General features: G+C 39.1%; 1 protein-coding gene across 7 annotated transcripts in view; it reads right to left on the reverse strand.

The window, feature by feature from the left end:
* ATG2B (autophagy related 2B) overlaps nucleotides 1–26825 on the reverse strand; it is an 83303-nt gene that overhangs the window by 34954 nt on the left and 21524 nt on the right. For all 7 annotated transcript variants that reach the window (XR_006204047.1, XM_042944223.1, XM_042944225.1 and 4 more), the window contains 23 exons: nucleotides 24554–24650; nucleotides 24111–24296; nucleotides 22950–23104; nucleotides 22750–22855; nucleotides 21255–21516; nucleotides 19893–20043; nucleotides 18980–19072; nucleotides 18655–18843; nucleotides 16122–16395; nucleotides 15196–15298; nucleotides 13140–13332; nucleotides 12719–12861; nucleotides 7964–8121; nucleotides 7390–7562; nucleotides 6729–6879; nucleotides 5546–5745; nucleotides 5296–5376; nucleotides 4018–4124; nucleotides 3773–3865; nucleotides 3138–3208; nucleotides 2675–2751; nucleotides 2033–2203; nucleotides 328–469 (listed from right to left, as the gene is read on the reverse strand). Coding sequence is in view for 6 of the 7 variants with exons in the window: in XM_042944223.1 (XP_042800157.1) it covers nucleotides 328–469; nucleotides 2033–2203; nucleotides 2675–2751; nucleotides 3138–3208; nucleotides 3773–3865; nucleotides 4018–4124; nucleotides 5296–5376; nucleotides 5546–5745; nucleotides 6729–6879; nucleotides 7390–7562; nucleotides 7964–8121; nucleotides 12719–12861; nucleotides 13140–13332; nucleotides 15196–15298; nucleotides 16122–16395; nucleotides 18655–18843; nucleotides 18980–19072; nucleotides 19893–20043; nucleotides 21255–21516; nucleotides 22750–22855; nucleotides 22950–23104; nucleotides 24111–24296; nucleotides 24554–24650 (3376 nt within the window). In the remaining variant the exon portion in view is untranslated. The remainder of the gene's footprint in view (nucleotides 1–327; nucleotides 470–2032; nucleotides 2204–2674; nucleotides 2752–3137; nucleotides 3209–3772; nucleotides 3866–4017; nucleotides 4125–5295; nucleotides 5377–5545; nucleotides 5746–6728; nucleotides 6880–7389; nucleotides 7563–7963; nucleotides 8122–12718; nucleotides 12862–13139; nucleotides 13333–15195; nucleotides 15299–16121; nucleotides 16396–18654; nucleotides 18844–18979; nucleotides 19073–19892; nucleotides 20044–21254; nucleotides 21517–22749; nucleotides 22856–22949; nucleotides 23105–24110; nucleotides 24297–24553; nucleotides 24651–26825) is intronic.

Raw genomic sequence — 26825 nt, forward strand, 5'->3', positions numbered from 1 at the left:
AGCTCTTTCTCATGTCGTTTCTCAACTGTTCTAAGTAAGAGCATCAGTTTGGTTTAGTGCCGATCTGTTTTACGAAACTCTATGCCAACAGAAAAGATAAGCTCCGTTTTCCGTTTAATCTGTGTCCCCCACAACACCCCGGCCAGTGTCGTTTATCTACTAGACACTCGATAAACACAAGCTGATTGACTAATAAATATCCACCCAAACTCAGACTTGTCTTTTTGTTAATAAGTTACTTGCTGAAGAATTTATATGCGTACAAATAACGTAAGGCTCAACTACGGCCCCGAAGCTCCCGGGGGAAGAAGGCCGGGCCCATCCTACCGTTAGACTGGCCTTGTGCAGACGCAGTGGCCTGCTGCAGGTCAAGCTCCTCCATAGCATCACTCATCAAATCCCGCAGCATCTGTTGATCTGCTTCTGGAAGTACTGGGCCTCGTGACGATGAGCGGCCACCGGAATCTACCTACAGCCAAAAAGCCTAATTAAAAATAACCGAAAATGCTCTAAGAAGCAAATGACTTAGCATCATTTTGTCCCGGAAATACACTACATTTTACAAACACACCGGAAGCAGGAACGCAGGCAGCGTTCCACATTCTGCTCGGCAGCGCTTACGTCTTACGTTTTTAGCATCATCACCATCACCCTGACAACTACTGGCAAACAGAAATAAATATGCCATCACGTCCCAGCCAGCACAGTGAACTGGGGTCGTGAAGAGACAGCACATTAGGAGAGACAGGATAAAAATACTGCAGTGAGGCTGGGGGAGAGGGAGGCTCTCTCTGCAGAGTTAAATCTGCTCAGATCTGGCAGCTACAACAAGGCTCGCCCCTTTGACACCAAAAGCCGCTGCAGATCAGAGCCTCAGGTCTCGGGATGAATGGACATCTGTCCAAGGACAGCAGGGGGCACACAGGAGGGGAAACCTACTGAACGGGGATTCTGGGGGCTCATCTCCAGCAGGGACGCTTAACCATTTTGGTCAGCGAACTGTGCATTCATTACATCCAGATCACGCTTTTCAAATGGGAGCAGGACTCTGAACTGGAAAGATCTCATTTGAAAGGGATAATTTAAAGTAACTTTTAGTAAACCGGAGAATGTTTTTAAAAAGAGAATAAACAGTAGAGAAGGAGTGTCATGAATCACCTTCTTATCGGTGGGAATATAGCAGGAGCAAGGAGTCAAAAACAGAAGTGTAACACAAATGAAGGGTAGAAGCATCCTGAACAAAAGAATGCAAGGTCCATCAGGCCCTTACTAGAGGCTCCATCACCAAAGAGACAAAATTCTGTTCACAGACCAGACGATGAAAAAGAATGAAAAAACACTGAACACTTAAAAATGCTAAACACACTCGACACTGTTCAATCTGGACATAAGAGAGGACAGAGAGGTAATGTATGGGGGCATAAGAAAGCACTGAACCGGAAATCAAAATACCTGAATCTTGTTGCCATTTTGGCTACCAGTTTGGGCAACTCACCTAATTCTCTGGGTTTTAATTTATTCACCTATGAAACAGAGGTGATAATCTTTACCCTGTCACACTGGGTTAAGGGAAATCACACAGGAGAACATAGACTGAAAACTGAACAGAATCCCACGTAACAAACATGAAGGAGAACAGAGGCCTCTGGAAACAATATGAACACCTGCATCTCCCCCTCTCAGAAGCAGTTTTACACACGACTTGCACATCACAAGCTCTTACATGCTAAGTGTTTTCTTTCTTCCTGGAGGTGAGATGAAAAGAACTCAAGTCTGGAAAAAAGTATTATGTTGGCCGAGAAGATTAAGGTTTTGAAACAAAGAGTATCAGACAGCAGAACGGTTTTCCAAAAAGGCCCCTGGAACCACCTTTCCAGACCTCATCACTCTGAAGGTAAATAATAGAGGATTTTTCAAAGTTTCTTTTCTACCTCGTGACGGTCATGAAGACCTCACCGACTACACCTGGCACTCGTGTGGCCGCAATGGGTCAGGGTGAGTTAGCTGTAATGCATGATACCGCTGGCTGTACCTTTGTCTTTCTTTCAGGGGCTCCAGGCTCCGTCTCCGCCTTGTTAGCTGCATGTAAGTCCCCATAGCTGGCGATGTACTGAATGAGATTCATCAACGCAGCACAAGAGTCCGAGCATGTTCTGATATGGACAATGTCACTCGAACAGTGTAGCTCAAAGCGCGGCTCAGTCTGGGCGCACACAAGGGAAAATGGATGAAAACATTTTCCAGGGGCGCCTGGGTGGCTCAATCAGTTGAGCGTCCAACTCTTGGTTTCAGTTCAGGTCATGATCTGACGGTTTGTGAGTTCGAGTCCCGCATAGCACAGAGCCTGCTTGGGATTCTCTCCCTCTCTCTCTGCCCCATCCCTGCTCGAGCTTATGCTCTTTCTCAAAAATAAATAAACTTAAAAAAAAAAAAATTTAAGAAAACGTTTTCCAAACGAGATAAGAATTTCTTTTGTTGCATAGGTTTACATTAAATAAAGTAGAATATAATTATTCTTGCCACAGGAAATGTGTATTTATAATGACTAAATCCCAATTTTAAAACATTTTATCTACTTCCAACCAAAACTATTTTTACAGTAAATTCAATAGTTCTTCAGTCTCTCCTATAAAAAGGACTTAGATAAAAATTTCCATTTATTTTAATAACTTACTTGCTCTCCATCAGAATCAGATTTCACTGCAGTTATGGTTAATTCCAAAAGCCCCATATCCATCACACGAACATAATCTAAAATTTTTTAAATTAACAAAATATCTGAGCAAAGCTTTCAAAAAATGCTGATCCAACCAACATGTATTAAAACTAGCATCTCTTTAAAATTCATGGCACTTGGTGCTAAAAATATTTAAAATGCAATGGAAATATAGTTTCATCCTTTAAAAGTCCTACAATTCCCTTTATTTAGAAACAAAATTAATCTTTTACTAAGTAAATAGAGTATATATAACTTGATGCACTTAACTGACATTCTAAGGACATTACAACTTCAAACTGGTATTTAACAAGATCCTTAGTTCAGTGGCATCATTTCAGAGTTCAAATGCTTTAAAATATCCATGTACAAAAAATAAAGAGCATTCACCTAACCCCAGATTTTGTTTTTCAACTCTTACCTCTATTCAGATTTATGGTAACAGTATTACACTTGTCAGACAGATGCAAAGCAGCTTCATCCAAGATTATTCTGAGGAAAAAAGATAAAATCAACCTCTAAACACTTAACTTGGAATACCTAACACGTGATCACGGCACACTTAGGTGTATCGTTCTTCTGATACACAAGTCATCAAAGTCATATACAGTTTCTTACAAGTGCCATCTGGCATTTCTTTAAAACTCACTGCTTCTGAGTGCTAGAAATATTTAATTTGTGTAAAGAGTAAGACTGAATCATCTGCTCGAATTGTAAATTTTCAGCATGTTTTAATAGATGCCCAAATTCACAAGACCTAAATTATGAAAATAAAGTGTATTAGGTCATACGGGAAGTTTATATTCTGCTTTAAGCAGTAAACTACCAATCTCAAGAATTCATTTCCTCCCTAAAAATAAAAAACAGTGATAAACAGAAGAGATGGGACGAATCATCTGAAATCTAAAAGTCGAAAACCTGGATAGAGAGACAGGACTATGAGTAAAAGAATGCTGGTTTTAACAAAAGACTGGGACTCTAATCGAGTTTAGCTAAGTATCAGTCAGCATGTTTGGACCAGCTGAATTTAGTAGTCAGCAAAGTTCACATAGACACCTGAGTGTAGATGATGATTTATCCAAGGCCACACTACTCGATACACTGAATGTTTCCACAGTGAGAAGAGATCGGATCGGCAAATAAAGAGGCCTAATACCGAAAAGAAACAAAAAACATCAGTTGGCTACAACAACAGAAACTCCCTTAAGAGAGCAGTGTGAACCTTAATTTGAATTACGTATTTTTTCAAAACTCAGTACCTACTTTGAATAGAATTTTATTTAGTCCATCTGTGAACTAACCTATAATCAAGTGCACAGCTCCAGAGGTGAACGTGAAAAGTTGTAACTGAAGTTGGAGGATTATATCCCAGGACAGGTTCATCAGCAATATTCAAGAAGTATAAAATCTATAATCACAAAAATATTAAATGCCCTGCTTTAGAGGAAAAAAAAAAAAAGTTTTGATAGGATATCCTTAATACCAATGTAAAATAAAATATCTCACAGAAAAAGCAACCGTTTATTGGAAAAATCCAAGCTAAAAGTAGAAAATCAGCATTTTGAAGGAATTCATTTCAAAAAAGTATTTGCAAAACCAGGGTCTGAAATGAAGAGAGAGGCCCATCTGACAACTGCAATGCTACAGAAGTCTTGGAAAAATCCTATCTCATGAAACTGAAGTACATATGATATACTTTTACATTATTTTGCCAGGGACAATTCTCGAAAAAAATAAATTTTGCTAAAGATTGCTTACGCTCCGCCTGGTTTTCTACATAATCCATTTTTGGGAAGAGTTATCTTTCCCTACATTATACCTCATCTCGGTCTCAGTCTCTCTTACCGACATCCATTCTCCCATATTTCTATCTAAATAGGGTTAGACTAACCTCTCCCTTACAACCGAGTTCAGCGCTCACCCCAACTGTCTCTTTCCCCTCACCACACTGTTCTAAGACTCCTTGTGTTCCCTAAATGCTTTTATGAAAGCTCTCTGAAAACTTTCGAGTATGAACTAATTTATTATTTTCAGAGGAAAGGAAAAAGTTCCCCTTTCTAAGGAAAATGAACAAGAGTCATTGTACAATTCTCACATAGAAAAGAAATTGACCAACTGTATTTCATTAATCAAACGGTTGTTGCACTGGAAATTAATTACAAAAATCATTCTAAATGCCTCAAAGCATGTTACTGGCCTAGGGAATCACTCTGAAATCACTCTGAAATATACCTTAAGGAATACAGGGTTAGAAGTGCAAGTCAGGACGCCATTCATCTCTTCTCTATACCAGGTGCTCTAAGATTCTGGGTCACAGAATCCCTTCCGTTAAATGACATACACGATAACTCTGTCTGTGGGAGATTTAGGGTCCAAACTTTAAGGTAAAAAAATCAATTTCGTTCTGGAGTGGTGATAATATTCCACTTCCTGACCTGAGAGGTGGTTATTTGGGAGTGTTTACTCCAGGGAAAACTCAGTGAGCACTGATCCTTTATGATCTGTGACTTTACAGTGCGTGTACTACATGTCAGTACGAAGTCAGAAGGAAACCAATACGCACGTAACAACTCTCTTACCTGTTCGTGCCAGCTAAGCCCAGAAGGAAGCATCCTGTGCTGGAGTGTGGCTCCTTTCAATCCTACAGCAATGAGAAATTCCTACACACAACAACACGAAGAATTCCATTTACCACCTATGTAATCCTCTAAATCAAAACTTGAAAAGTTTTTCTAAGGGAAAAAATGTGTTGCCTTTTATGCAATCACTTGGAGCTAGGAATCAAAGGAGTGGCAAGTACATAACGGTACAAAAATACAAAAGACAAACCTTTGTATTGGACTCCGATTTATCAGACAGTATCTTAACTGCGACAGAGAGCATATTCGAAGGGTCACCTCCGACACCATCCGAAGCAGCTCTACTGAGGCCATCTTCTTCAGAGGAATAAATAGTTGGTTCCAACCAATGCGGGCGGGTTGAACTGGGCAGTCGTGTTTCTGTGGGAAGACTCACTCCATCCACTATGCCTACATCCACAACGAGATAACGACATAACGAAATGATCATCTGAAATTAGTTCAGACTTTCACAACTCAAAACAAAACTCTATATACTTCCATTGACCATAATGACCAAGAACCAGCTTGACGTTAATAATCTGTATGTCTCTGCTAATGTTGGTATGAATGACGGTACTCAAGAAAACAATTAAGATAGGAAATGCTAGGAAAATTAAATTTAAACAGAAAAATCTGATAAACATTAAGACTGTCCAAGTACTGTTTTCTACACTTAGAAGAAAAAAAAAAAAAATGCTGCAAATATCTTCTGTTCACAAGGTGACAGGGAATGTGCTCACAGGATGGTAAATTCCGTATCTGTTACCACAAGGAGATACTGTTTAAGAGAGTAACGACCATAAAGTCTTATCAACTCATCGGTGGATAATAAGATACGGTATATCCATAAAATGGAGTGTTATTCGGCAATGAAAAAGGATAAAACACCGTCACACCTGGATGAGGCTTGGAAACATCATGACAAATGAAAGAAGCCAGTCACAAAAGACCACATACTGAATGATTCCATAAACATACAGAATACATAAATCCACAAAGTAGATCAGAGGTTATTTAGTGCTGGGCAGGGTGAAGGCTATGGGAGGGGTACAGCTAAGGGGTACCTAGTTTCTTTTAGGGGTGATGAAAACATTCTAAAGTTGACTGTGATGATGGTTGCAACAATTCTGTGAAATAGTAAAAGCCAATGAAATGTGGAGTTTAAATGGGTGAAATGGATGGTACATGAATTGTATCTCAATAAAGTTGTTGCCCCAAAAAACATAAAGTCAACTCCTAATGTACAATAAGCATTACTTTGCCAATGGAATCAGAACACCCCACAGAAAATAATTTCTATTATCAGAGTTCTGTTCTCAATAGATTTTGTGAAATAAAATTTAAACCGGTCTAAACAGAAGCGAACAACACACACATGAAACGTGTCCTACCTTTGTGGTATAGACTGAAACTGCTAGAATGAAGGCAGATGTAGTGCTTGTCATCAAAACCTTCGTATTTTGTCACACAAAACAAGGAACCACTATTGAACTCTAACCAGAATTCACCATGCTTCTTCTCCAACAGATCTCCATTATCTTGCTAAAAAAAAAAAAAAAAAAAAAAAAAAAAAAGATCAGAAAAACACAGAAGTCATTATTTACATGCAGAAAAGGAAGAATGACCCTTGGGTTGCTCCTTCCTGATTCAGCTTCGAAGTTCCTCCCATGTGGTGGCAAACTGGTCTGATTCTGGAACCACCCACCACAGTGGTATTAAAAACTGAATAATTAAATGCTGGTGGGGGCCTCTTCTGCCAAATGAATCCCTGTACTTCATCCGCCTTTGTAACAGATAAAATTTCTAGCGATCACTGCAGGAGCAGAACCAGCATTTTTGCCAAAAGGACCATGTAACACTTGTCTTCTGATCTGCAGTGACCGCTCGTTCCCCAAAGCTGCGGTCACCAGGTCACCGCGGAGCGAGTGCCTCACAACACTGATCTTCCCCAGGCCCGAGACAACCTCCCACTCCCTCGATGACTGCATGTATGGATCAGGGGAGATTTGAAATAAGATACACTTGAAACACTTTGCATTTGTAAATCCTCACCTTTACTTCTGTGAACACTGCCATTAATCCATGATTAACACTCAGAAGAACTGAGAGAAAACTTTGTGAGTTCTTGTTCTGAGAGTCTAGTTTTTTTTTCCTACGGGAACGATAGTTGGGATCAAGGGTAGAGAAATACTGCAACGTCTCCTCCTCAGATCCACTTTCCTCATCTGCGAGAAACAAATGTCATAATTCTACGGTTCTGACAGTTATTAAAATAAAACAGTAACTGGAACATTATCACAATTCTTATCTTACAACCTGTTTTGTTCTTTTGTTTTTTTTTACCAAGAATCTGGCCTCACAATAAGAACGTACTTACTATATTGTTCTCTTTCCCAATGAACTTAAGACAACGTGTATGGTGTCACTATAAAGGCAACACGTTTCATTGATAATATTCTCAATATGTAGATGAAAGTGGGGAAATACTGTAAGTTACTAAAAGATACTATAAAATATATTACGAGCAGAAAACAGCCAAGAAATATTTTAATGCCAATTGAGAAAGGGTTGCTAATTTACTGATAAACCAGGCATTTTAATTCCAAACAAATTTAAAATACATTACCATAGTGAACTGTAGATTTAAATTGACTACAACTATCTTTGTTGAAGGTATTAATCAGTTGACTGGCTACGGAAAGACCAATACCATATGAAATATTCTCAAATGTCTCCACTGGCGAAGGGGCAGTTGGTTCCCAGAGCAGCAAGTCGTTAAAGATCCTATTATAGACAGAAGTTGAAAAATAAGGACATCACTCGTAGTTCCACTGAAGGTACACGACAGAACATGCCTTTAAGAAGTCACGTGAATAATAATTTTTCTAAATGGTGACACAGAAATTAGACCCTACAAAAAAAAAAGTTTTGGTTTTTGTTTTTTTGTTTTTTGTAAACATCCATTACGTTCTTTCAAAGGAAAAAGCAGTGGATGGTGCTAGTGCGGGGCCGTGAGAAAGGAATCCGTACGATGCGATAACCTAATCAGCCATCTGCCTAGTTTTACCTGTGTGGTGTGCATACATCTAAATGCACTTTAAAGGAGGCAGTTAATTTAAAAACCCATGAGGAACAAGGGAAAACTGCTCCCACAGGAGAGCACTCTGCAAGCCGCAACACAGCACGCTCTGTCTCGTGTGATGCCCCCCAATCCCACGGGGCAGCCAAGGAAGAACCATCACCCTCACTTCACGCTCGGAGAAGCTGCCTCCCACAGGCCACACAGCTGATCTGCGGGGGAACTGGGGCCACAGCCCACATCTCGTCCAGCTCTCTCCTCCATCGCTCACCGTCCCTAGATCAGTGCGTTCCCTCCCACAGAAAGAGCAGCTTCATTGGGGAGTGTGCAGGAGACCAAGAGCGCAAGTGAAACATGAGACCCTCTCACGAGCTGCGCAGCCAAGTCAAGACCGGGGACTAACGGGTTGATACGTGTCAAGCCAGGCGACCAACACATCCTCCTTTTTCAAAGAAATCTCTGTCCCTACTCTGATGCCCTTCTGTTCCTCCCCCCACCCTCATCACCCATGCTCTACATTTCCATGAAAACTCAGACTTTACAACATCCTCTCCGAAGCCTTCTGATCGATTTGGACCCCCAGCAAATCCTTCACAGATGTAACTCAATCATGGCGCCTACAACACTCTATTCTCTTGCTTCCCCTTCCTAGACTGCAGCCTCTCAGAGAGAGGGACGTAGGTCTTGGGCACCCTTCTATGGGCCTCACACAGTGACTGTCACGTAACAGGCACCAAGGGTTTGATGACTCACATGGAAGGACTGCCAAAAGCACAGACTCATCGTAAAGCCTAGTGTGAATACCAGTTAAGGTGCCAAGCCATGATGGAGCCCTGGCCCTTCCTGTGAGAAACCACTTGTCTAGGAATTTTCTGGGCCAATTCCTGAGCTTCTGCAGCCCTAGAAAGTATACACCAGGATGGAGTACTGTGACCCTCAGTAGACTGAAATCCCCACCCTGAAAGCTCTCCATCTGGGAAGCGTCATAGGTGAAGAATACCAGTGACACAGGCCAGAAATAGGTCTCATCTCAGACACAATGACAGCTGTGCCCCAAAACTGTATGGTACTCATTGGCTTGCTGGCTTCTCTTGGGTATATTACTTATAGGACAAAGAAACGAAAGAGTCTAAACCCTGACCTTACTTTGAACTCCTATGTATATAAATAACAAAGATATAAAAGGGGGAAAAAAAACAAAATGAAGAATCTTCTCGGGAAATAACTCTTCTCTTACTTATTCCTCACAACTATTCTCTTATCTTCATAGGTTAAAGAGAAACCATTACTTTATCTAAAACCTGGAGTTCCTGGGAGGTGACCCGTAAAGATAAGTTTCATATGACTTTACATTTTCCTTAATTTACATGTTGGTCTAAACACAGTCTTGGTACCATTAATACTGCAAAACACGGGTGATGTTTCTAATACCAAGAAAGAAGACGCCTAAGATATTTAAGGACATATCACCATGGTCCTGTGGTTGTGAGCTTAAAATATAAGATGCTCAAGAAATATCTGATCCAAAAAGCTAGTGAAAATTCTTTTTTTACATTCTATTCTAAAGGACTTTTGAAATAGAAAAAACGGTCCTGTACCTGAGACTGTGTGTCTAAACAGGGCCCGATGACCCAGGCACTGAGGGAATAAACCAAGATCTTAAATGTGTGAAGTTAAGGCAAAGTTGGTTATAACTCCTGGTCAGAGTTATGTTTTTAGATGTACAAAAATTAAAAATAAGAATAAAAGTTATATATACTATATAATATATAATACACATTATATAATACATTAATTATATTATAAAATATTATATATGTATTTTATGTTATATATTATAGAATACATAACACTATAATACAGAACATATAATTATATAATCAAAAGGGCAATATTGAAACATTTAGCAAAACTCAAATGGGGTCTGAGGACTAGGTAGCGCTGAGTATCAATGTTCTCACTTTGATGGCTGAGTTACAATTATGTAGAAGAGTGTCCTTGTTTGTGGGCAGTACACACCCAAGTGCTCAGAGAGCCTCAGGCCAGCAGCTCAGTCTCAAAGGATTCAGGAGAGAAAAAAAAAAAAAAAGCTCTTTGTGCCATTTTCTGTTAAGCTGGAGAATATTTGAAAACTTTGATATTAACTTCAAAATAAAAATATACATATTCACAGCCAAATAAGGAGCAAAGAATTCACAGCCCGGAGAGCCTCGATATGTGACTTATAAGATCCACAAGGTAAGGGAACACTTCAGTATTTATATAGCTGTAGGCATCTGACAGCAGGAGAAGTGGGCAGAGTGAGGCACGACAGAAATGCTCTCCGGCAACCCCCCACGTAACCCATCCTCAGAAGAACAGATACTCTCTAGCACCCCGACGGGAGCAGTCACCTGCCCCACGTGCCATGCTGACTGATGTCCCCCATATGCTGACTGCTGGCTCCTTGGGACTGCTCTCCAGCACACCGGAGAATGCCGCTCCCACCAGGCGAGCTCGACGTTCTGTGTATTCGCCAAGTGTCACTGTGTCTGGCCTCAAATGTGCTCATCCCAGCTGTATTTATTGCTGTAAGTAGATTTTAATAAAATATTGTGCTAGCAGATGACTTTTAAGTATATAGACTGAAAAAATCTTAAAATCCAAGAAGGATTCTGTACTCAGATTACTTTGAAACTGTTTTTTCAGAAATTAAAAACTGCAGACAAAACCTTTTGGGTTATACTTATGTAAATCCTCCAACCAAGGACTCGTGTTAAAAAAAACAAACAAACCTGGTCTTGTATTTAAAATGTGGTAAAGGAACAGATTTATAAATTGAATTTGTTTAAGATGCATATTTCTGTTCTGATCTCCCAATTTAACCAACAGCCACCTGCTTGAGCAAATGCAGAAAGTGTAAGAAATGGACTAAGCCCTCTGACCTCTGGGCTGGACTTTGAACTAATCTTTCATTTTTCTGTCTTAGCCTTACGCATCCCGTGAGCTCTTAGTTATTTCACAACTATAAAAGAATGGTTGAGAGATCAGTGGTTTCCAAATCTTAGATCATGTGTAAACCCCTAAAAGCTAAAAAAAAAACAACTGTAAAAGCCTTCTGATGTGTCTATAAATTATATGCTTCAATTTATACATTATGAATATTATAAAACAAATATATAAATTTTATGACTTTTTAAAAAGTTAAACAGAAGAACATTTTCTTCCTGCATTTCAATGGACTGTCCTACGAACCTATCTCATCATCAAGACAACTGAACTTGGTGGATCTTTCTTGAACTTAAATTTTCTAAGATCAACAGTCTTGGTCACGGGTAGGCAATAAGGAGATCCAGAGCTTATTAGTAACAGTTAAGGAATAAAGGGCCAGGGATATCTGATACCAAGTAAATGTACAGCAGAAACAAAGGTGGCGCTTCTGAAAATAAAATAAAATAGTAAAAATGAGAATAGCATGTTTACATATGGGAAGCTAGTGATGACAGACACTAAGAACATCTTTTTCTAGACCATCTTTCAGGTATGCTATAGAAGAGATTCCTTCAGTGTATAGGAACGAGGACAGTGACAAGAGGACTACTGAGCGCTAACTATATGCTAGGCAGTATTCTCAGAACTTTCCAAGTACTGTATCATCTAATCCTCTAAACAACGCTTTGAGACAGGTATAAGTATCACCCACTTTTTTTTTTTTTTTTTTTTAATAGATGAGGAAACTGAGCTTGGGGAGGCCAGGTAAGCTAGGAAGGTCTTCAGAGGCTAGGATATTTCAACTCTAGAATCCCATTTACTTCAACATATTTGCTTGATATGTTAAGGATATTTATAATTAATTTAAATTGTTACATGCAAACTGACAAGTTTGAATTGTAGAATTCTAACAAGATGCTTTTTTAAACTCTGAAAAAAGATGCTCCTTACACAAAGATTCTAGGATTCTGACTCCACCCTAGCACCTACTGGCCTCCATCCAGGACCTCCCAACTCTTTTCATGTCACTGCACGCACAGAAGACATATTTTCTCAGTACCCTGTGGTAAGGTGACAGAGAGCAGCCAGCTAACGACGGTGGAGGAAATAAACATTTCACACGCAAGTAACCGAGTTACCAGGCACACTGGTTAGGAAACTCTGCTATGACAACAGCCCACTGTAACGTTAAGTTTCATAATCAACAGCACACAAGGTACCCAGAGATGTAGATAATATTAAAGGAAAGAAAAGGGGGAAGTGGGGAAACGGGGAGGCAGTTAGGCAGAACAGTCCAATCCCAAAGACTCAACTGAATGCGTTTCAACTCACCTATTATACAGCTTCTCATAAAAACTTTTATTAGGTAGTGTTATATGAGTGCTGGGTAATGTAAGTTCCAGCACATAGTGAGAATTGCTGATTGCTTTATCCTGAAACTCTGTCATTTCCACAGGGTCTCCTGGCATCACCATCTAAAATAGAATAGTTTGGGGCAAAAAAAGCATCAAATAACCATTTCGTATTTAGAATTAAGAGTAGCATCTTCTGACCCTGTCCATAGGACTTGGTATGTGAGCAAGAAAGCAAACACATAATCACTTTTAACCAAGAAAGAAATGGGTATTATTCAGTCTTGGAGTTAAAAACCTAGTAAACGTAGTATACAAAGTACTTTTTAAAAATAAAGAATGAAAATGATTGGTACGTGATGGAGGCTAATCCCTTCATTGCCTGCTCACTTTTATTTTACCTGCTCATTTTCAAACATGACTCTGCGAGAAGAAAAGGGAGATGGGGCTGGTCTTCGCAGATCACAAACATCCTTTAGGGAATGAGCACCTCCTTCCTCTTCTTCCTGATAGTGGCCATCACTCTCTTCTTCCTCAGCTGCTATCCTCTCCAAAATGGAATGCATGGCTGGCGGATTTATTTTCAGTACAATTCTGACAGCAAAGACAATTTAAAAACTCAAGGTCTCGGCGTGAATTGCAAAGCTTTAACTTTTCTGCACACTGACACAAAAACCACTGACAATAGGATTCAGCTTCTCTACGAAGTCTAGTTATCGACACGTAACCGCTTCGGAGTGTGTTGTAACTTCGAAGTACAGAAGGAAATAAAACAGGGGCATTACCATTTTATACTTGGCTAACAGAAAAATCTGATCTTTTGAGGACACAAGGTGATCTGTAAATTTCACTAACAGCCAACGAATTTTACCTAAGAAGTCTATTTATTATCACGAAATCAAATGCTTCTGGGGTTCTGCTATCATGGAATACTTGCTTACCTAAGAGACCTTACGTTCTAGAAACCGTTCAAATGGAAAAGGAGAGGATGATAAGGGAATAAGCTAGAACTGCAACGATGAAGTAATTCTTTCCTTCAGGAATTTCAATCATGAAAGGCTTGCAGGGTTGCCGTCGTATGGAAGCTACAAACCTGGAATAAAGGAGCTGATGCCCTCGGCCCCTCCTTTCCTCCTCCCTGCTCGTCACTAGTAAAGGATCTGCAGTCTGCCCTTCGACACCGCTGTGAGGAGGCCTGATGCCCTCAAACAAAACAGCTGTCGTGCATCTATAATGGGTTTTCCCCTAAGTAGGTGGTGCCGGTTGGCTCTAGTGACGAACAGTGACCAATGTTTCCTAATTTTGATATTCTAATATAAAATGTGCTTCCAAATTAACTGAAGTAGATCCATTTCTTATGCTGGAAACTCATACAGTAAACTGCTCATTACCAGGCACGAACTGATCACGCCTAAGAGCCTGCAAGGCCTGATATACTGGTGGCAGGCAATGGCGCTAAAGAAATACCACTTTAATGCTCAGGTTTCAAATATTCAGTTTTCAATATACTAAAAAGTCATTATTTCAAGTAAATGACATCCTTTCAAACATATCAAAGCCCACTATCAGGCCATTAAGTTAAATAATAATCTTGTTCTAATATCTACTGAGTAACGAGTGTGTTAATGAATACAGTAGCCTATAATAAATATAATTATTTTATTAATTCTAAGAAATCCTGAAGTAATTTTTGACATCCACCTGTACACTAGAATCACCTGATGTAATTTTGGACTATCCTGATGCCCACGCTCCATCCCAAAATCTCAGGGTGGAGTCCATGAATCAGTATCTTGTAAAAGCTCCCCAGATTTGTAAAACACCGTCACGGACTTTTTTTGAAAAAAAGAGATCACGGACTAGAAGATTCTTCTGACGACTAACCAAATGATGCCACATGACTCTTTGCCTGTAGCCCTGAACGATTTTTAAAACAGTTAAGGATTCTTCTGTCCCTCTACTTAAACTGGGTAACTTGAGACCAGGGAATACACTTTAAACTTCATCTCTCACAATAAAGACAGACACCTTTCATCATAGAGTAATACACTCAATAGGGATTTTTATTTTTTTTATTTTTATTTTTTTAAACATTTATTTGTTTTTGAGACAGAGAGAGACAGAGCACGAGCAGGGGATGGGCAGAGAGAGAGGGAGACACAGAATCTGAAACAGGCTCCAGGCTTTAAGCTGTCAGCACAGAGCCTGACGCGGGGCTCGAACTCACGGACCGTGAGATCATGACCTGAGCCGAAGTCGGATGCTTAACCGACCAAGCCACCCAGGCGCCCCTCAATATGGATTTTTAAATTGATTTTGTCCATCTTCCTCTGAGTTCTCGCATTAAGGGTGAGTATTTTTAAATTCATAGCCAAAATGTCAATTAAAAGTACTACAGCAATTTATTCTAGAAACAACAGTCTCACTAAATGTCTATCATATACATCTGGTACTCACCGTGGCCAGTCAAAGTCATCTGATGATGCTGTATCTCCATCTACCCCACTAGACACATGGAAAAACTTAACAGATGATTCTCCTTTATCTTCCTGGAATGACCCTAATAAAACAAGACTGATTCACTAAAATGCATTTCTTTTCAAGTGCTAAGAGAAAAAGTAGTTTCCTCCTTACATAAGCAAAGGTCCTCTGGATGAGGGACACGTGCAACATTAAGTTGTACAGCACTTATTCTTCTGTCCCTGTTTCATGGGTACATGTGGGGAGACAGGATGAGCAGATGAATTAAAGATGATGTTTTCTGCCCAAACTCAAATTCTTAAGGCACCAAGTTTAATGTGTAAGGTACATAATCATGACAGTAAATACAGCAGGTGCCACTTAGTGAGTGTCACTCAATGATTATTCTACACAAAAGTTTATGCAGCTCATCTAGGAACACAGGGATAATAACTATATTTCTTAAACGCTTTGTACCAAGCATTGTAAGAATTCCCTCCGTTCACAATAACCAATGCGTGATTTTTCAGTCCATCTCACAAAGAATGACTTTCCTCCAGAATACTGAGTTTCCTACCACTGTCGATTAGATCAGATAACGCCTAAAGGCCCTTTAATGAAGTCATAATCAGCAAATCAACTGTAAATATCTGTAAAGAGGTGTAAAACTCAGAACAAGGGAAAAGAAACTTTACAACATTCCCCTGTAGAAAAGTACTTTAAGGAAGTGAATAATCATGCTTAGTAACTAAAACAAAAAAATAATTGTATCCCGTATTGGTATACAATACTGGAAAACAGCCATTCCTCTTGTTTTCTAATGGTGTCTAATGTTACTAATATTGTGGACCGTCAGACTTTTTCATGTTTGTTTCAGTAGCGGTTATTTCTGGTCTGGCTCTTACAGGCACGTTCAATCTTACCAACTAGTTCTCTAAAGGTAAGTTCCAATTTAATCTGTTCTGGGGTTGATCCTCCTATAAATTCAGTCTTAAATTCTAGATCTGTGAATGCTAAATGAAGGATCTCCTTCTGAAGCGACTTCTTGAACCACGGTCCTCTTTCCTGATCTGACCGAAGATCGGGTATCGGGAAGCGGACAGAAAGGTTTAATGCCGGTGTGGCAACCTGGACTGATATCCGACAATTTGCAGGACTATGTGAATCATCCAGAAATACTTCGGTGAAAGCCTTGTGCTAAAACACAAAACATCAAAAATATGCCAAAATGTCAAATTAAGTAAATAAGCACAAATGATGTTAGTATTCAACAATATGTATAATCACTACTTCCTCATTCAGTATAAAGCATTAAAATAAAATTCAAATTAACTACTACCATGTTAATTTCTTTATTTTTTATATTTTTAAATTTTTTTTTAACGTTTATTTATTTTTGAGACAGAGAGAGACAGAGCATGAATGGGGGAGGGGCAGAGAGAGAGGGAGACACAGAATCGGAAGCAGGCTCCAGGCTCTGAGCCATCAGCCCAGAGCCCGACGCGGGGCTCGAACCCACGGACTGCAAGATCGTGACCTGAGCTGAAGTCGGACGCTTAACCAACTGAGCCACCCAGGCGCCCCAACCATGTTAATTTAGAGTAATGGAATTTTATAATGTAACAGCTATTGACAAAATTCCAAATTACTGGCGAAAGTTAAATCCTCATATAAAATCAGTCAAAATAAAAACTGAACCAAAGACACAGGTGCTATAGATGCATACATATATTAGTACAGACTAAAAAAGGACAGTGTGTAAAGTAGGTTATCAATAAGTCCAATACAGTTAAAAATCAACTTAACTTCCAATATGAAGAATTTGTCTACCACTATGCTACTTCAAAGACTCAATGTGAACTTAGATACATTAAGCCAAATGCAAAGGCCCATCCATCCCTGACTCAATTCTGTATTTCCAGGCCGAAGCCCAGAGCCTGGCACAGTGTAAATTCTAAATATTCACCAGATGACTCACCCTAAGCTCCCATCCAACCCAAGTGTATAAGCCCATCAGATGGCTCTTAGAAACCAAGACATGTATGCACCCTTTACTCAAAATCATGTTACAACAAAAGTATCAAAGAACATGCCCTTCAGATAAAAGTCTGTTTTGGGGTGTTTTTTTTTCTAAAATGCATTGAAGCTTATAAAGCTTTAGTCCAGGGGTGCCTGGGTGGCTCAGTCAGTTGAGCGTCCGACTTCGGCTCAGGTCATGACCTTGTGGTTTTTGAGTTCAAGTCCCACATCGGGCTCTGTGCTGACAGCCCAGAGCCTGGATCCCACTTCGGATTCTGTGTCTCCCTCTCTCTCTGTTCCTCCCCCACTTGCATTCTGTCTCGCTCTCAAAAATAAAGAATAAAAAAAAAAAAAAAGCTTTAGCCCAGACTACACTGCAAGCGAGAACACTCCCCTCTACTTCTAGTCTGACCTCCCAGATTAGAAAGTCCCCTTCTTACCCTAGACTTGGATTTTTAACACACCTATCCTTTCTCTCCCCTATTGGACTTTGTAATACTAACCCCTATTCTCAGCAAGAATAACCCAAGAGATTAAGCCATCATCTTGGTACATCTACGGCCAACAGTAAACACGCACACTAGCCCCACAGAACTTCAAATAATTAGCAATCGGTGACAACAAAAATTAAAGAACGCTGATTTAATGCGAATGCCCACCAGTAACTGAGGGAGAAACAAGTAAGTGGAAAAACAGATTTTCCCTTTTCTTTTTAAACCAAAGTTGTCTGTATCTGTTCCCGGTCCTTATAGCGCCCGAATTCCAGCCCCAAAATTCCTAACGGATTTCTTGCAAATCTGATTTGCTTAGAAACGACACCAAGCACCAGACAGATCTATAAGTAAAGGTGACTTAATGCGATGCCCAATAACCCAATACTATAAATTAAATTCCCACCTTCACAAGTGTGTCTTTCATCATATGGGCTACCTTTTACAGGTAGACCAAGTAGTTTGCTAAATGCGTGAATGAGTTTTGCACAGATATTGTAACTGAAATTTATAAAATTTGGACAAACACAGAAAAGGAAAGGGAATCTAATGCTACACTCTAACATAATCAATGCTACCAACTGGTTCAGTTTTATCCATTCTTTTTCTATACCTCAAGTTTATTTACACAGTTGTCACAAAAGTTTATGTGGAGTAACACGTTCCACTTTTACTACTCCTTCATGAGCTTTCTTCATGTTGCCCGTCTTCATAACCATCATTCAAAATGGCCACGAAAGTATTTGACTCCATATATTAGCAAAGCGTATTCAGCTAGTCTACCACCTAGGCGTTCAAGTCTTCATTTTTCATTATTATGAATGATGCTGTTTTAATAATAGGTGCTATTTAAGCTATTAAGAATACTTAAGTCCAGAAATGATCCCAATAAGCCCATTAGCTAGCTATACTTACGATTAGTATTTGCAATGTTCTGAATACTTACCAGACTAATAGGTTTATTGTAGGACGTATACATGTGAGATGCCATCATTTCCACTGTAGTAAGTTTCTGTGGTTGAAGCAAGGAATTTAATCTGTCCACAATACTGATATCCAGCTCGCAGAACACTGGACTTAACTTAATTTGTAATTCTGCCTTCTGAGGAACAGAACTAAGTCTTGCTTGATTACCCTTAAAAAAAAAAAAAAAAAGGAAAACATTAATATAACCACTAATACCACAAAAGGAAGTGAAAACCTTATGACTGTGACAAAATACATATCAAATGAAAATTTACAGGTGGTAATCACATCAAAAGGCCTCTTACCTGGGGTCCTTTATTCTCAGAATGCTTATAATGAAGCTGAAGACACACAGGGAGATGGGAATCAGTCCGCTCTTTGGAATGAAACATTAAAAGCTTACAAAGAAAGACAAAGATAAATTAAATGTAAGATATTAAACTATCATTAATTTCATGAATTAACAGAGGTGCTAATATAATAGTGGGAAAAGCTTAAGCTTTTTGAAGTCAAGAAGGAGGAGTTTACATTTCATTTTGGGCTCTTACAAGCAGCGTGAATCCTAGACAAGTTAGTTCACTCCTGGGATACTTAGGATCTCATCTGCAAAATGTACCTGAGAATTCAAGTAAATTAATGCCCAAGAAAGTACTCTGAAAATAAAATAACGTACAAAGTAACAACAATAAATGTTATCATGAATAACTTTGAAAAGTTTCTCTAGAACAGGTTTCAGAATTAGAAAAAAAAATCAGACTACTAATAAATGAACAAAAGACATTTTGCTGGTATTAAACAGTGCTTCTTAGCACACTGCAGGCATTCAGTATTTGTTGAATGGCAGAAATCTTCTGAAATTAATGGTACTTGGAAAGTTAGTGAAATGAAATCATCAGTCTCATAATCTGTCTGCCACTTTAAAACAAGTCAACTCTAAATTAAAAGGTCTAACAGACTCTTACAATGACCTTGACTGCCGTACATTAAAATGTTCAACAGGGACACCTGGGTGGCTAAGTCGATGAAGCATCCGACTCGGTTTCAGCTCAGGTTACGATCTCACAGTTTGGGAGACTGAGTTGTCCGCATGGAGCCTGCTTCAGATGCTCTCCCTCCTCTCTCTCTGCCCCTCCCCTGCTCGTGCTCTCTCACCCTCTGTCTCAAACTTTAAGGAAAAAAAAAAAGGAAGAATCTAAAGAAAATGTATCTAGCATTTACCTCTGTGTAGTGAGGAGGAACAGAATGAAAATCAGTTGGAAACAGGCACTCCAAAAGTTCCATTTGCCCAATGGACATATCCGTACTAAAATATCGGGAAGCTGATCTTTGTCTTTGTTCATAGGACACTTTGATGCCAGTACCTATAAATCTATTATAAAAAATGAAGCATTTAAGAGTATTCATGTACTTCTGGATTAACCAACGTGTTACAGAGGAGTACACAAGTGTTGTTAAAGCACAATTATCCACCTATTCTGACAGGTTCAAGTTGTTAGTGATAACTAATATTCCTAAGGGTATTAACCAGCAAGACTGCTTCAAATTTCCCATTCCCTGACATAAGAAAGCAGTTCCGTCAATAGGAAATTATCCAGGATATATTTATTTCCCAACACTGACCTTTGTTCTTTGACATTTTAAAATTTACACTGCAGTGGACAAAAACTTTCATATCTGTAAAATATACGTAATAGATTCTTAAAATTGTCTAAAAGCCTCATGCAATATTTTTAAAACTTCAGTCAGTGGATCTCAAGTGTAAGCTCGTTTCCAGCTGTTGCTGCTTTTCTTATATTTCCTACTGGCATATATTTGAAACCCTGTCAGAAATGGGGGTGGGGAGAGGTTTTTACAATTTTATTATAAATACTATGGTCCTTACCATAGAGTTTCTTTTGCTATGTATAAAAACTATTCTGTATAGTAACTGTTAATACTTAAAAGGCCAAACTGTTTTCTAAAAATATTAATGTATGTGCCTAAACTATCATTTACAATATGAAAGATCACTTTGTTAAACAATATTTACATATTAAGAACATCGTACTTACAAATTTAATTGTCTCCTCACCTAGTAGGACTCAACTCATGAAAAGATCATTGGCTATTTGGACGGCTTTAATTTTTTAAAGCAGAAGTGGAAAGTGCAGGATCCAGGCTCAAGATGAGCCTGGGTGCTGTCCCCCTCCCCACGGCGGACGACTGGGGCACATCCCTTCTCATGACCTCACTCCATTCCTACCACCACTGCCGTCTCTGCTGAGCCACTGACAGTAGGAACTATTTTTAGGATTATAATAGTGTCACTATTTTAACCAGCCCAATGTGGTCGAAAAAACTTGTCAAGAGCAGAGAAAACTCCAGATTATGTCAATCTTCTATGTGAATGGTTTCACGTGGCAACTAACCTGAACGAGAGATTCTATGGTAAGCATGTCTGCAGCACTGAAAGAAACCTCACTCATTCCCTCGTTTCCAAGTAAAATGGGAATCAGAAAAACAAATGGTGATGGGTAGATACAAAAGCCCACGTCATCCGGTTCTTTTCCAAGGAGCATTAATAAATATGAGAGAATTTACCTAAGGTGATCGTGTTTGCAAGCTTCGGCAAATACTGCTCGGAAAGACTTCAAATCATCTGCTGAAAATCTTGCTGGGTCAATCTTTTCTATGCAAGTAAAAAAAGCTATCGCCAAAGGTGTCAATGGATTAAGGTTCAATGACGTTTCAGGTGGAGACAAAGGATCGATGTGAAGCACAGAGATGGAGAAGGTTCCCACAGCTAGTCTAAAAATAAGTTCAGGCCTGGATTCATCCACTGAAACAGATCTAGATGGGAGAGCTGGAACACATGGGTTAAAATGAGATACATAAAATACTTAAAAATAATCCATTATATCAAAATTATAAAACATTTACTCGTGTTAGTTTAAAAATTTTTTTTAATGTTTATTTATTTTTTGAGAGACAGAGCGTGGGGGAGGGGCAGAGACAGTAGGAGACACAGAATCCAAAGCAGGTTCCAGTCTCTGAACTGTCAGCACGGAGCCCGAATGCGGGGCTCGAACTCACAAACCATGAGATCATGACCTGAGCCGAAGTCAGACGCTTAACCAACTGAGCCACCCAGGCTCCCCTACTTGTGTTAGTTTTAAAAAACAGGTGATCACACGACAGTTTGAATGATATTTGATGTTAAACAAGATAAACTGTTAACTCTCTGCATTTTATATCCTGGATCCTTGATACACATATGGAGATGCCTGGCTGGCTCAGTCGGTAGAGCACGGGACTCAATCTCAGGTTTATGAGTTCAAGCCTCACGCTGTGCAGAGATTAAATAAATAAAACTTAAAAAAAACAACAACAATGGGGAGTCTGGGCGTCTCAGTCCGTTAAGCAGCTGGCTCTTGATCCTGGCTCAGGTTATGATCTCACGGTTGTGAGACTGAGCCTGGCATCAGGCTCAGTGGAGCCTGCTTGGGATTCTCTCTTCTCCTCTCTCTCTCTGCTCCACCCTTGCTCGTGCTCTCTCTCTCTCAAAGTAAATAAATAAATCTTTAAAAAAAAAACAAAAACACACACACACACGGAAACAAAACTTTTGCAGTGATAAAACTGTATTGGAAAAGTCACAGATCAACCACAAGTTGCTCAAATTTTCCTGTAAGCCTCGTGTCTATTTCAAACCTGAGGTTCTCTTTCAAGAAAAGCGTCAGATGGTGGGTGAGACGCCTAAGCTGCGATAATAATATGAAACTTACACACACTTTTTAATAAAAATATTTAAATACACAAAGACTACAAGTTCACATTTTCTTTCTAAATTTGGTTAAATGGCCTAGATCAAAAGAAAATCTTCTGAAGGGAAAGAAAAGCAGCGGCAGAATGGCATTTTCAAGAAAGAAACAATGTGCTCTCTGCCCCTCCCCCGTTCATGCTCTGTCTCTCTCTGTCCCAAAAATAAATAAAAAATGTTGAAAAAAAAAAAATTTAAGAAAGAAACAATGTGTTTTAATTTTTAAATTTTTTAAAATTCTAGTGGCACTATCAACAAATGTCTTATGCTACGTACAAGTTTTCTGTAAAGCTGGTGGGGGCGCCAGGTTGGATGGCAATGCTGACCCTCTTACTGGCTGTTCTTTATGATGATCAAGGAAATCTCCCCACGTTGGCTGAAGCTGTAAAAGAATTTTTTTTTTAATCACATGAATAAAGCGTAGAATTTTAGAAGCCACTTTTCAAGCCGAGAGTAACAATTAAATAATACTTTACCACAGTAGCACTTAATGGAGATCCTGCTGGAGTATTTGTATATGTACTAGTTAACGACAACTCAAGGTCCACATTTGGAGGGTCTCCAAGGGGTGGAAGAGAAGAGAGACTATGGGACATGTCCATATCGGCCATGGAGAAGAAAACTTCTTCTTCTAGAGAGAATTAAACCTTGTCAATTGTGTAATTCATGTCTTTATAGTAAGTTAACATGTATTAATATCATATTCTTCCTTCAGATTATCTGCAATACGGCGATGCCCTAAAGTTTACATTACTTCCAGTAGGGTACTTTATTTGGATCCAAGATATAAATGGCATAATAAAAACTCGACCAAATACAAGTTAACAAAGTTATGCTATCCTACTGGGGAACTTGTTTTGTGGTTTTTTGTTTTTTTTCCAAATATACGACATGTACTACATGGTATATTTTTAGGTGTCATGTGACAGTTTAGGAGCTAAAACCCAACTTTAAAATAGTATGAAGATCTTGCGATATCTGGTTTCATATGGATACAGCTTTTTCTTTAAAAACAAACCTGAATATATCATTTAGAATTCTATTTACCTTTCACTTTCTTCTTCCTGGAGGTTGTTTCACCCTGAGGCGAATGAAGTTTGTTATGGCCAATATTGCTTGAATACGCTTTAATTTCTTAGTTTTTAATTTATTTAGTTCAACATTCTGTATTTAAAGTGATTCTTCTTAAGGTATTAGTGCTTAAACATTGTAAAACACCTGTAAATGCCAGGTTTACTTGGCATTATATTTACACATAATTGATAGAAGAGTAGAGAAAGGTTCCTAAAGGAATCTGCCATAAATCATTATACAAGTATGTAAGAATTTGACAAAATGAATAATTATCCCCAATTTATCTTTTGTGTATGCATTTTTGTGAATTGACTAGCCTTAGAATAAAAAAAAAGAATAAATCATGACTTACGAAACAAGATTACACAATCAAAAAAAGGTACATGTGCCAGTGCATCACTGTAATTAATGACATGGTTAGATCAACTTACTAACTGAAACCTTCTTATAGCACAGATCTTTTGTTCTTTCGTTACTAAACTCCATTTCACAACAGCCAAATTGTTTACTCTGCTCTCTGATGACATTGTAGGAATCTAGTGTCAACGGTCTTAGTTCCTTACCACGGCTAGAAGGTGTCCGAGCAGATTCTGTCTCATAAAAGCTTTGCTCTGAAGATACACCCACGGAGAGGGAATCTTTTCTCAAATAATACCGGTTTAATTCCATCTGAATTCGATATTCGTCTTCCTGCTGCATAGGTCGGTTTTTTCTATCTTTATTACCTAATCCTATTTTGCTAGAATTTTCTGGAAGTATAGAAAGGAAAGCAAAGGAAAGCAAAACAGTAATTAAATCTGGAGTTAATCATCTCTCTCCCAAAACCCACTTGTTCAATACTAACAGCAACTTCATGCCAGTCAATTCAGAACTACCACTATTTAATATTAATCAGAGACCTATGCAGTAGTTTTAAGCAGCTAGCTAGAAATCATAGCATCTTTGATCTTAACTAAAAAATTTCAAAGTTAAAAATAACAACAGAGTAACCCATTGCCATACTTGCCTGGTCCGGCAATAGCTGCTAACATATCCAAAAGCAAGTGCACCTGCCTCGGTGACAGGAATAGGTGAATAGAGTCTATCTGTCCATCAATATCCAACTTCAAAACAAAAAACAAAAACAAAACCACTCAGGATAAACACTCTTAAAACCTCATCACCACAAATCCCAGTATACTTTAATGCACGGAGATCAATACTAGAATTAGTCAGTCTTAAATTCTTTTACCTAAGATTCCATCCACGAATTCACACAATCTAAATAAAAAGACTTCTAAGCCATCCAACTGTTGTTCTAAGAGGGAAAATCCTCCCGAGAAATTCCATGTTGGCAAGTCCAACGTCACACTTTTTGTCTCTGTGAGCTTACTATAGGGTATTTAAGGTATTTGAGGCCTTAAGACACAGCCACTAAGAAAGAATATCAAGTTAGTAGTACAGTTTTCCTTCCCAGCAGGACTTCAAGACTCGAGTCATAATCCTCAAAGCTGGAGTCACACCAATAGCAAATAAAGTTGGCTTTCCCAAGTTTGCCCACTTGCTAGCACAGCACTTGGGGACCCTTCCCTATCGGCAGCGTGCCTCTCCAGATGCGCCGTATTCCACAAAGCCCGCTCCCCGCTAGGTAGGAAAGCATAAGCCACAGCAGAGATGCCAACGGAGTTGGGCGATCGGGTGAACTGCCTTGCTCTTTTCCAAGTCTTTGTCCAATTTTCCTCCTAGAAATAAGAGCCCACCGCCCACCCCGTCCCATCTGGATTCCCGTGGAGTATATTCCGACAAAAACAATTACTCCACTCTCTACACCACATTCTAAAAAGTTGAATGTGCTATGGCCGCCTTACTTTTCATTCACCTCCTCTTAGTCCTAATGCTAACACTCCCATTATCCTTATGCCATTTTGCAATTTAAAAGGAATTCAATTAATAAAATACGTTTATATTTGGAAAATGGCACCTTCCCCAGGGGAAAAAACAAATTTCCTCTGATTCTAAAAACAAAAAATATCGTATTATATAGTAACTCTGAGAAATGTCCATGATCTGAGAATATAATAACACTCTCCAATAATAACAATCATCACTATCACTTTTTGGTTTTGCTTTTTTAAGTGCTGGGGCACTATGCCCCAACCAGCATGGGATTCTCTCTCTCTGCCCCTCCCCCACTCGTGCTTTTTCTCTCTCTCCGAATAAACAAACTTTAACAAAAATTAAAAAACAAAGTCAAATAATTTCAAACTCAATATGACACGGTAACTGAAATGAAATCTCTATAAATTCAATACATACAAGTCCTCTGTGTTCTTAGATAGCACATTCCTGAAAGTACATGCTAAAACTGAGTATGTGAACCATAAGGCTTACACTGTTTGGGGTGGGTACCAGTCTCAGAGAACTAAAATAAATAAATAAATAAATAAATAAATAAATAAATAAATAAATAACATAAAATATCTTTCATAACATTTTGAGCTCACAGTTGAAAGACGTGGGTCTAATGAACATCAGAGGGACTACAGATCGGGCACTTTGAGGACCCCTAGCCAATGCCATCTTTGTCTACACTGTATCGTTTATGAGATTTACATTTCTCAACGCCAATATCTAGAACTTTTATTTCTCCATTTAGTCTTCATTTTCATTAAATAAGAACAATATGGACTCAAAAAATCAAGTTACTACCGCAAAAACAATTACCATATAGGCGAGGAGAGTAAGATCCCCAAATATCACACACTGGCTGACAATCACACCCTCGTGCAGTGATTCCAGGTGTTATTTGCCACCTAATACACAGATGTCCAAAAGCAACATCGAAAAGGCACTTATACAAATCAACACATAGTGTGCAAAAGTCTGGGTCTGCTCAAAGATCAAGTATATAAATGCTGAAAACTATATTTAATCAAAACAGAACTATAAGTTACTATGGTTCTCCCTTCTTAGAGAAACAGTAAATGCACGCCCCTACCCCTCCCAGAGGCAGGAGTGTGTTAGTTTCCCAAGGATTTTAGCACGTCGGGGGATTCCCTGAGGGTTTAAACACACCTACAGCTTTCTTGTGTTATTTTATGAAGAGGCTTTTAAGAACTGGAGAAAGGAGGTCCTAGCACCTAGGGTAGGACAGAGCACTAAACGAAGGAGAGGGAGTCCTCAGAAATAGGAAGGCTGAGGTTCTGATTATCCCCTTCCCCTGCCTCCACCTCTAGCCAGGAGTGCCAACCCAAGGACGGGTTGCTGGAGATCCTTCGATCCTCTGAAAATCCTACGTG

The sequence above is a fragment of the Panthera leo genome, chromosome B3, assembly GCF_018350215.1.
Source record: "Panthera leo isolate Ple1 chromosome B3, P.leo_Ple1_pat1.1, whole genome shotgun sequence".
NCBI lineage: Eukaryota > Metazoa > Chordata > Mammalia > Carnivora > Felidae > Panthera > Panthera leo.